Raw genomic sequence first — 12,318 nt, 5'->3', positions numbered from 1 at the left:
GTGGGAGATGAGAGAGCGGGGGGTGGGGTGGGGGGATGAAATTCAGAGGGAAAACAGTGTGAAGAATTGCAAAGGAGAGAGTATGAGGAGGTGCGAGGGTGAGAAAGTCGAGAGAGGTGTGAAAAGAAATACAGATGGAGACATGCAAGGAAGCAGAGAGAAGAGGAGTTGAATGAGGTGGGGTTGAGTAGGAGATGCAGAAAAGCGAGGAAAAAGAGAAAAAACATCTTTAACATAAACACCAACGCAACTTACTAGACAAAAATGACCTGAGAAAGAGAGAATAATAAAGTGAAACCATGGTATACTGTACCCGATTTAAAGGATTAGGCCGCCATTCATCTATATTTCTCTTATTATCAACAAATCTCATGACATGACCAACACTCTGACTTCTCTACCGCTCTGCGATTACCAGCCCCAAGTCCAATGCTCAGTCATTTCCCCAAACAGCTGAGCAATTTTAGCTTTTAGCAAATGCTATTCAAGCAGGTACAAATAGTGCATATACTGGGGACTACTTTCAGCTGCGGATTAACACATTTGGTGAGTTAGTGAGTATTCACAAAACCAACACGGTGTATACACAGGCTTGAGTCAAAGTGTTCATCATAATTAAGTAATGATGCCTTCCTACTTCTGCACTTACATCTCATCTCAATGAGACCCTTAATTAGATTGAAATGATTGTGCTACAGAGTGAACACACAACCCTCCGATTAAAAGGCCGCACACTGCTGACTGAGCTTACCGGTCTCTCCAACTAACACAGCATTAATAACACTAAAACAACATGACAATGGCAGAGTTACTGCTAGATATTCAGTGAGTCCTTAGTGTTATAGAATTTTCTTAGGGGCCTTAATTGATGTAACAGGGAAAGGTAAGACAGGTCTAGCTTGGAGACATTAGCTGACACCAAGTTCACTGACCTTCCTCTCTAGTTATTTCTCCCATGTAACTGTGCTTGTTAGGGAGACAACAGTTAAACTAATAAGGTAGAGACAGTAGCTCAGGAGTCAGGCTAGGAGATGTCACTGTTCTCTGGGAATCTAACAAGGTTGAGTCTTACGAGAATGTTTACAAGAATTTACTGGCTCCACAGATTAGATTACAACTCATGGATAGTAATAGATTCCAATATGACGAAGCATCGGAGTCTAAACATCAGATAGATTTGTTGTTCTTGATTAAGGCCAGCTAGAGATGACCTAATAGGGAAATCTACAGGCAGTAGGGGGAAGACAGAAACATAAAAGGGACCAAAAGATGTTATCCTTCAGATTTGGTGTTGGCATTTGATGTGTTCACGTGTTGTTTGCTGGCACTGTGTCTCCTCAGCCGGGCGCAATAAACCATGCTATGTTAAGTCTCCCAAACTTCTTCACACCTGAACCTGCCTCACAATAATTCTTCAACACTTCAGCACAAACAATTAAACTCTTTCAACTCTGTTTCAACACATCATTTCTAACATATATCAAACCTGCATAATGACAATAACTCCATTTCGACAATTCACTACCACATTGGAGCCCATAAGCCTGCTGCAGAGCGGTTCTCTAGTATATTTATTAATTCTGAACGTGTTGCATGTTCAAATTTCACCAAACTTGACACTGCACTCCCTTTGGTCTGCAGCAACACACCCGCCACGTTTGAAGTCGATTGGATGAATGGTTCCTGACATAATCAAAATACAAACACACCCACACACACACACAGATTCCCCTTTTAGAGATTAGAGATATGTCTTTTCTGGCCTTCATCATAAAATAATCAGCTTATAATATATAAATATTGTGAAAACACTATTTATATCATCACATTTCAGACTCACTCCATTGTCTGAAAATAGAAAAACATCAAATGAACGTCTATACTGTGAAACGGCTGCGTTAAAACACCTGCCCTTCTCCCTCACTCCAACACTAGTTTTGCTGTGTGTGTGTGTGTGTGTGTGTGTGTGTGTGTGTGTGTGCGTGTGTGAGAAGACAAAGCATTCATATACATTCACAAGTGAATTTCACGCCTCAGAAATGTGAGCTGCTCCGTCAAAAACAGCCCTGAAGTACAAAGATAGTAATAATGGGGAAAGGTTTAAGTAAAAAGGAGAAGAAAACTGTCCCATTTTCCAACTTCCTTGATGTTGTCTTTAAAATCATCAAAGTCCACCACTCCAACATTAGTTGTAGTTCATTAGTAGTTACATTTTTGAGGAGGTGCACATCGGCTACGGCTTAACCTACAACATAGTTTTGTTGGCTAAGTGCATAGCCTTTATAGCTTTGGTGTATTTTCTTAATGTACATCTATAAATCAAGTTTCAAGTAGGCCGTCCAGCCAAACTCAAGGGGCTTTAATCAGGGAGAGTTACCAAGAAGCCAATGGCCATTTTAACAAAACTTTAGAAATTGCAGAACCTGTTGAAAGGACAACTATCTCACAAGCACCCCATTAGTCAGGCCCTTATGGTCGAGTGGCTGTGGAAGCTAACTCCTGAGTAAAAGGCATATGACGTTTGCCAAAAGCCACGTGAATTACTCTCTGAGCTTGAGGCAAGTGAAGTTTATTTGTAAAGCACATTTCAACAAGGCAATTTAATTAGATTTATGTGCATAAAAGGCATTCAGACAAAATGTAAAAGCAACATATGGCAAGAACAAAAACACATTTAAATCCAATTAAAGAGTTATATAGAGGAGAGTAACAGTTGCAGTGCGGTGTGAGATATTAATCGAAAGCCTCAAATTAGATTTAAGGAAAAACATTCTGAACTTCCTAACATGTAAAGGTAAGATGTTGACCATGGTTAACATTAAACATCAGCATGTTCACATTGTCATTGTGAGCATGTTAGCATGGTTTTTTAGCTCAAAGCACAGATAAAGTGCAGCCTTCCAGAGCTGCTAGCACGGTTGTAGAGGACTGAGATGCTTGACTGTGGGGTCTGTTCATTGCTGGTTTTTTAATGGGATTTGTTGACAGTTAGTGTAGAATACTAATACTTTAACTGACAGGGCCACAGATAAGGACGTTGAAAGAAAACAAAGCTGTGAAACACACGTTTAATTTTCCTCTAACTTCTACCGAATTACAGTCAGAGTCTGCATGTGTGCATGTTTAGGGAGTGTGAGACTTTCACAGACTGCTGGCCATGCTTAATGAGCATCATTTATCAGTGTCACTTCTAGAGAGGCACGCTCTGCTCTATCAGCTCTGACAGGCTTTATTCTCACTTTGTCTCTCTCTGTTTTGAACCTCTCGCTTTCTCTCTGTTTATTTTTCCACCCCTCTCTCTCCTCTTCTCTCTTATCATCCCTCGGCCGCAATCTGCTCCCATCTCTTAGTGTCTCTCTCCTTCGCTCCGCCTCCCTGTCTGCGTCTGCCAGGCGAGCAAACTTCTGCACCGACACACACACACACACACACACACATATACTAGCCCTGGGTTACTTAAAAGTGGCTGGGAGTGATGAGAGGAAACATAGACTTTGTGGTGTGTGTTTATTTGCAGCGGCGCACCATTCTGCTGGGATCTTCCATCCCGAAGCTCTTTTGCTGAATGCTGACATCACCACTGCAACAAAAGTCACTTTGCCATGATGCTCTTTTGGCAAAACATAAACAAAAATTAGACGCACATCCTCGTCGAGATGAGATTATAATGACATGACATTTAGAGTGCCATGCAGTTCTGCAGTAATCACATCAACTCAGTCTCCAAAATATATTTAGGAGTATCTAACTGATGTATCAACTCACTGTTTGTTGCATTATTATTATTTTATTATTTTTCCTTCAGCTAATTAGATCATATTGTTACCCTGTTGTTATGTACAAGTTTTCTCAGCAAGCTCAGGAAAACATTTAAACCCAGTGATTCATTAAAAGTTCTGTGTGGATGGATCTGTTTGTAGAAGGGTGTGTGTGTACCTGATGATGTCTATGTGTCCGTTCTTGGCGGCCAGGTGGAGAGGAGACGTCCCATTGGGGTCGGTGGTGTCTCCTTTTTTGGGCTCCAGCAAAGCAGCACACATGTTACTGGACAGCAACAACTGGACCACCTACACACACATATACATGGAACACAAGAAAAGCATTTGGTCACTTCTGTAAATTGTCTTCAGTTGCTGCTGTTTTTGAATAATTACTAAAACCACAGGTTCTTACCCCAACTCTGCCGAACTCACAGGCCAGGTCCAGAGGTGTTTTCCCAGCGTTATCCACAATACATGGGTTGGACTGATGCTGCAGCAGCATCTCCGACTGGAGACAAGAAACACACACAGGCAAAAAAAAAAAAAAAAAGTTTGAGGTAGAGCACACCCTGGAAATGTCTATCATAAGATAAACAACCATTCACACTCACACCTACATGCTGTTCAGAATCACCAATTAACCTTCAACCCTAACCAATCATAGCTTATCAACCACTTCTTGGCCGAGCGATGTAGAGCCAAAGTTATGACGTCCCATCGGCACTAACCCCCGTTCTACAAAAAAAAACTACAAGCACAGCAGCACAGGTACTTCCTCATAATTTGGTTTCATTTATACCCCTAAAACTCACTAACCATTGAACGATTTGATTGAAAATCTAGCAGCAGAGTGTAAGGTTCTTCATTGGATTTGAGGAAGTTAACTCTTCAGCACCCCAAATGTTACCTGAGATAGTTTGCCAGAGATATAGTCTGTCTTGCTTGTCCAAGCTTGCTGCCAATAAAGGTTAGATCAAAATAACGGCCTGATCTGAAAATTTTTCCCTATTAACTTACAATACTAGCACTACATGAACAATGTTTTTTTTATTTCCATGCATCGTCATCAGCAAGAGGCAGCGGTCCATCCGGACCAAAACCTCTCGCCACTAAAACAGCTTCAAATAATACAAATGTGTCTGCACATGTAAATATCACTTCATTTCACATCATGCACAAACCTGGCACATTGCACATATTTGTTGTAAATTGTTAATCATTGTTGTTTTATTGTTATTTTAATTTTTTTATATTGTCAATTTATATATTTATACACACAAGATCCTCTTAAGTTGCAATATGTGTGCACAACACAAACCGGAGTAATGCACATGTAAATATCTGCCACATTGTTCTTTCTCTGCAAATAGTTGTATTTTTTTCTCTATTCTTTTATTATTCTTATGTAACTTGCATTTGTTTATTCCATATTTATATATTTCTACATCTATTTATGTCTACGTGTAGCACCTTACCACCAAAGCAAATTCCTTTGTAAAACACTACTTGACAATAAAGCTCCTTCTGATTCTGCTTCTGATTCTGACCTTGTGAAGATGCTCACTTTTTGCCAGAGACGTAGCTTTAGCCTCAGTCTTTCAGCAGATTTCTGATACTATAGGCTATGTAGCATATTTAATACCCCTATTTACAAGATTAAACTAGTCAGCTGGAGATGGTGTTTTCAACAAACTAATGGAGCTCACGTTAGCTTAATTAGCTAGCTTGATACAATTGATAAAATCTGTTAGCGTTAGTCATCATTTCAGCCCACAGAAATCCACGGTCACCAGCTAAATATAAGAAGCCTGCTAAAATGCAAATGTGCTGTGTGAGAATGGAAAGCTTAACAGCCCCACCCCTAACCCCTAACCCTAACTAACAGGGATGGGGGCATAGTAAACAGCTAACATGCATTTCTCTGGACTTGAGGGCACGACGAAGAAACCCACACCGGGGATACAAACGCCACACAGAAAGGGCCCAGCCATCAGGCAGGTTTGAACCCACAACAACCCTTGTTGCTGTGAGGCAACTGAGCGAACCACTGCCGCACATGTTCAAAAAATTGCAAGGGTAAAAAGACACAATTATGCAATGCATACACAAGCACAAACAGTTACAAAGACACACACAAACCATGAAACACACATGCTTACTCAGAAAACATGTCACGATGTGTTAATAATGATGTCCTCAAAAAAGCCGGGCTGAGCAGACAAACACGGGACACATTATAATGCTTGAATATTTATGTTTGATCAGGTCTTTTTAACATTATTGTACAATAATTCAGAACACCGATACAATGTTTTGTAAGCCTGTTGTAATGTTAAATACGTACTTTTCGCTTGTGTTTGCTGAGAAAAAATCACAATATGGTAAATACTCAGAGTTAAAGAGAGTCATCTCAGTAGGCACGGCAGATTGTCCCTAAAAAATGACCTTAGGGGAGCACTGTGACATCAAGTGAAAGGAAAGGGTTGGTTAAAGGGTGGAATATTCTCTGACGGGGGGGGATGAGGAATTAGCTCATTGTGCTTTCAGTTTTCTATTGAACCTTCAAAATGGAACAAATCAGGAGAATACGCCAAATTAGATTCCCTCTTCTCAGACAAAAACATTGTCTCGTCATCCTTGTTCTAACGCAAATGTCTCTGAAATCGTCTCTGTGCCTTGCGTTTGCCTTGCTGGATGTTAAATGATTCATTTTTTAATCTACGGTCCGTTTCAGCTTTTGTAATTCTTTATTTATTTGCCCTTGGACACTGGGAGCCGCTGTGGATTAGAGCTTCAGCCCCAGTTTGTTACCCTGTATAAATCATGGTTATTTAATCAAATAGAAGCAGTGGTTCCTTAGTTTCCAGCCTGTAAATGCTGAGCGCTGCTCTCCTCCAGGGTATGTCAGCTGCTGTAGTGAGTCTGCTATATTTCATTGTTGTTGCTTTGGCGAGCCTGCAGAAGCAATGCAGTGTTTACAGCAGATTTTCTTTTCGTAGAGCCCTGAAGATGGAATTTTCTTTAGCTGCTGTGTTTTATTTTGTTTCTTTACTCATCTTTCATGTATATTTTTTCACAGTTTTGACACAGGAAATCACAGAAAATGGGCACTTCATGGTAGTGGCCATTGCACTGCAGTATTGCCTACAGTAGATGAATGTAATATGCTGGTGATATTACAGATGGATAAGAACAAGACATTATATACATAAATGTTTAAGTAAAGGTTAGCCTGATTCCAAATCTATTCAAATTCAAATACGGCTGCTGTTACTGCAGACATTTAGACTTGTCACAGCAGGTAAAACACAGATGTAATAATACTGGTGACTGCTTTTAGGCAAAGTAAGTGAAAACACCTACATGGGTGGACATAGCTATGTAGCTATCTAGCTACATTTACAAAAAATAGCGACAGGGAAAAGTGTGGATTAACTTGTGGTATGTCCACACCGAGCTCAAATCAGTATGTGTCTCTATCAGTGTGAAAATCTTTAAGTCAGATGTTCCTTTTTGTGTCAACTGAAAATGAGGAAACATGAACATGATGTCAGACGGACTGAATGAAGTGGAGAAAAATTTGAAGATTCTGAAGCTATGGTAACCTTATAATAACTGGTGTGAACGCTTACATATTAGCACCTTTTAAAATAACGTGGCGAACATGTAAGCAAACAGTTGTCTATTTACACATCCGGCAGACATGGAGAAAAATTAGCATTCATTTGGAGTTTCTGGCAACATGACAAATGTAAGTGAGATAAACACTCTTGTTTAGCTCCGTTTTTGGTCTCCACCATCTCTTGAAGGAAGACTCGGTCAAACTGAACAAAAACAGTTGTCAGGCCAGAATACCAAAACAATGAGCCGAAAGTCGCTTTAAAAGCTCTGTAAAACCGAGAGGAACAGCAGAGGTGATAATTCTATGTGGGTACGTGACTATGAGTGACCCCTTTCACATTACATTATTGTCATCATATCCATTGTTATGATTAAACCTTTGATTATAGATACTTTAAAGTTAAAGACGCTAAAGACAATAAATTCTTTTAGCCTCCGTGACAGCCCATGCTGCTATTTCAGATCTAAAGGATGCTAAATTACATACACAGTATAAATACTAATCGATGGCTCTGCGATGTGAATCATGTGTAGTTAGTACACAAACAGCCTCCCTGCACCTCCACTTTGAGCTCTGTTTCTGGAGGCATCGGTATCACTCACCACATCATAGTGGCCGTGCTGCGCTGACAGGTGGAGAGGAATCTGTCCTTCATCTGATTGGCCGTTGACAGATGAACCAGATTTCAGCAGCATCTTCATAGGCTCTGCCTTCCCCTGCCAGGCTGCGTAGTGCAGCGGCCTCATACCTGCACACACAGAAAAACACACATTCACAGTGTGAACACACAGGCCATACTGATCACACACATATACAGAATTAATATATAGCTTAAATGTTTGAATTCAATGTTCTCACCCTGGTGTTATTATTGTTATTAGTATATACACACAGGTCTGAAATACACACACATGCACATGCAACAACACACGGAGAGATGTCATGGGGAGTGATGGGGATGCCACTGCGGCGCCCCGAGCAGTTGGGGGTTCAGGGTCCTGCTCAAGGTCACCTTCGGCAGTGCCCATGAGGTGAACTGGCACCTCTCCAGCTACTAGTCCACACTCCACAACTCTGGTCCGAGCTGGATTCAAACTGGCGACCCTCCGGTTCCCAGCCGCCCCAATGAAAGATGTATGGTGTTATTGATCGTTGAGTATTTATGTGGAAGAGGGTGACAGTATTTTCTGTAGGTGCAAAGCTCACTTAAAGAAAGCGTATATATATATAATGTATATGTTTTTCTGCGTTTATGTGTTGATGTGTTTATGTGAGTGTGTGTATCCCCCTCACCTTTCTGGTCTCTGATGTCGACAGCAGCCTGTGACTCCAGTAGCAGAGTGATGAGCTCCAGGTTCCCATTGAGCGCCGCATGATGCAGTGGAGAAAACCTACAGCACACACACACATCATGGTTACATTTGAGAATGAAACTTATTTTCCAGCTCATTACCTCATCCTTTATATTTATGTAATCTGTATTACAGACACCAATTTCATTGTTGTTAAGGTATTTCAACCAATCAACAACATGTAACAACCATGTAAAAACTAAAACCACACACAGGCATACACACGCACACACATGTCAGTGTTAATGGAAAAGCTTGGCATGACAAAAAGATTTAATAGCAGAGGATTAGGACCAAGGACCTGAGATCAGAAAAACAGAGTATATGGGGAGAGATGGGATGATGGGACATGAAAAAGCATACACAAAAGAAAAGGTATTATTTCATGTAAAGAATACCCTGTGTGTGTGTGTGTGTGTGTGTGTGTGTGTGTGTGTGTGTGTGTGTGTGTGTGTGTGCGCGCGCATATCTGTGAGGCCAGAGGGTGCATGCTGAGTGGATGAGATTGATAGGTCAGCCTAGATGGATAAGCATGAGAAAGGGTATAAGAAGGAGAAAGCATCACATAACCTGAGGACATAAATGTACACAAACACACACACAAAATGCCTTTCTGTGTGTTCCTAACACGCACACCTTCCATCTCACTCATATCAACAGTGTCATGTATATCCTTCCTACTCTCTGTGACTGTTCTTCTTCTCTCTGGAGAATTCCTGTTTGCTGTCAAACACTATCAGAGACAGCTTTATGAGGGGTTCTGACCTTGGAATATATGACCCATGAAACTAAGGTGGCACGCAAGTTCACATAAACAGTCAGAAGTGCAATGGATGGGGTGTTTGTCAAGATTTGCTGCAGGCTGATGATTTAAACAGCAGGCCAGGAGATATAAAATCTACATCGTGTTTGATTGATTAGGAATGAAGCTCCATAGAGAAACCTGAGCAAGCTGACCAGGAACTTAAGTTCTCAGGCTGCTTTCTGAGCCTGCATTCTGTCACGGTCAACATAAATCCTGTTGTTCGAACATATGTATACATATATAGATATAGATATATATATATATATATAGATATATAGGCTTTATGTTTAGGTAAAAATGAGCAACTGAGTCATCTGCATGTTACATATAAAGAATTAATAAATGTTAAATGCATTTGCATTAGGCTGAACACTGGCAAGCCACTTGCATGGCTTAAAAAATAAATGTATGTATAATTAAATGTGTGGGCTTGATAACTTGATTCAGCTGCATGACACATCAGTCAACCTCATGCAATCCAATTCATCATTTTACAGTGCCTGTATTAGAGCTGCGCCTTGCAATTATTGTGCATGCATTGTGCTAATTGCACAGGCAGAGATGATGAACGTTGGCGTTGGGCACATCTCCTTTCAACACATTTACGATTTATCTTCCCTTCCAGTGTCCAACCTTTCAACCACACCTCCTGCTAACGTCCATATCTTCACATGTGGGGAAAATCTCTCTTTTTTCCCTGTAATGTCACCCACTGTTGGGAAATATTCTGTAGCGATACTGCATGAATATATTTCTTAAATATAGCTCTAGTAGTTTTATACAAACTTGACAAAATATACCCAATTTGCATTTACACAGCTTGTTTTAACATAACTTCACACTGAGTAGTGGGGGGACCAATGAGCATTATCTGAGGGGCTCTATCTGAAGGCTAGACTGGCTGTTCCCCCCAGTTTCCAGTATTTGTGCTAAGCTAAGCTAAATGACTGCTGGCTCTAGCTAAATGTCCAGACATGAGAGTGTTATATTCTCATCTAACTCTGGGTAAGAACGTGAATAAGTGTATTTCCACACATGTCAAACTATTATTTTAAACCAATTAAACCCTGTTTAAACAAGTGCAGATTCCACAGTGTTGTAACAACAGATAGCACAGTAACTTCACTTCCTGATTGCTAAACGACAGACTTTCATTTGTCTCAATGATCCTCATTTGAGAATATACTTTATTTTGTCTCTGCTTTTGGTTGAGGAAGAGTGAAGAGAGAGAAACCTAATAAAATAAAAGTCACTTTCTCTCTGACTTAAACCTTCTAGTGAATGAATGATAAATCATACTGATGCAATTAAATAATACTTCAAACCAGGCCACAGTGTGCAGCTGTGAAATTGATATCATATTTAATAGAATACATTCCTGAGGTAGCCAAAATCTCATATTTTTATATGATGTGGTTTATATCATTCAATCGAAATGTGAAATGCATTCATAGGTTATTAAAATGGTTGTATACAGGCACAGAAACAGGGATCCAAAATGCTCCGTATTTGTATAGCAGAAACAAACATTCACACACTGGCGGAACAGCCAGGGTTCAGTATCTTGCCCAAGGACACTTCGACATGCAGCCTGGGGGAGCCAGGATTGAACTGCCGACCTTCCGATTAACAGCCAACCCGCTCTACCTCCTGAGCCACAGCCGCCCCAAAAGCAGGTACACAGCAAATTGAAGTCAACAGGCTAAAAGATTGAAACACGGTGTCCAAATCATTTCAACTGAAATCAAGGATCTGTTGTGTCAGAGATCATGAGGTATCTGTCACCATTATCAATGCAAACTGCAAATGTGGTAACAAAGTTATCTGGACTGCCATCAAATTCAGGGGGCAGGTGTATGTTTTTGGTGGTGTGTACTCTAGTTTCTGGTTAACGCTCAACCCAGTATTGTGCTTTTTTTATTGAACACTGAATGTTCTGTAACCATGGAGACTGTGCCAGCTTTGCTACCATTGGCGAGTGGCACGTGTGCCTGTCAGCTTGCAAGCTATCAACTTCCTAAGTGTGAATTATTTTGTGAGAAAGCTAAGTTTATTGGAAGATAGTACTGGATATAGGAGTCTCACTCGCTCTGTGTGTTTGAGTGAGTGTGGAGCGGCATACTAAAGAGGGCTGCACTCCCAGAGTGACCTGCTCTAGTTTTTCCACTACAGATCACCCATCGCTCCTTCCCTCTTCTCCTCCGTCTCTGTCTACCTGCCCGTCTTTGGTACTCCTGTTCTGTTTTGACTGTTATATTATTTTCCTCTCTGCTATTATCTTCCACATGTCCTTTTCTCCTTCCGTTTTTATTTTACTCTCTAAAGTTTCACTATGAAGACTACTACTACTTATAATAATATTTTATTGGGTTATAATTTGACATGCAAGCATCAATTCAATGTTGTAGCTGGTTAGGGTGAAACATTTAACTATTATAGCAGCAAATAAATAGTTTTACATATATATGTTTTGTATGCAAAATCATTAGCTGCAAAGTAACTAGTAACAAAAGCTGTCCTACAGTACATAAGTACAGAACCTGAATAAATGTACTTAGTGATTTTCCACAGCTGCCGTTTTTTCACAGACCAAGACTCACCACCTGTTGAGGTAACAGTGTTCTCTTAGACATCAGGGCCTGTATTTATCAAGCTTCTCAGAATTACTGATACTAACAATTGACTTAAGAGTAAAAAAGTTCTTGGCTCAAAGTTGCGCTTAAGTTAGTTATCAAGCATCTCAGTCCTAATTTGAGTGAAGTGTAGGATTAAATCTTA

At 40.4% G+C, this 12,318-nt stretch overlaps 1 protein-coding gene across 5 annotated transcripts in view; it reads right to left on the bottom strand.

Moving 5' to 3' along the window:
- caskin1 (CASK interacting protein 1) overlaps positions 1-12,318 on the bottom strand; it is a 122,917-nt gene that overhangs the window by 39,016 nt on the left and 71,583 nt on the right. For all 5 annotated transcript variants that reach the window (XM_046074699.1, XM_046074669.1, XM_046074676.1 and 2 more), the window contains exons 3-6: positions 8,677-8,774; positions 7,986-8,131; positions 4,174-4,269; positions 3,937-4,067 (exon numbers count right to left, since the gene is read on the bottom strand). In XM_046074699.1, coding sequence (XP_045930655.1) covers positions 3,937-4,067; positions 4,174-4,269; positions 7,986-8,131; positions 8,677-8,774 — 471 coding nt within the window. The remainder of the gene's footprint in view (positions 1-3,936; positions 4,068-4,173; positions 4,270-7,985; positions 8,132-8,676; positions 8,775-12,318) is intronic.

The sequence above is a fragment of the Micropterus dolomieu genome, linkage group LG02, assembly GCF_021292245.1.
Source record: "Micropterus dolomieu isolate WLL.071019.BEF.003 ecotype Adirondacks linkage group LG02, ASM2129224v1, whole genome shotgun sequence".
NCBI classification, from domain to species: Eukaryota; Metazoa; Chordata; class Actinopteri; order Centrarchiformes; family Centrarchidae; genus Micropterus; species Micropterus dolomieu.
This window is presented reverse-complemented; position numbering and strand designations above follow the sequence as displayed.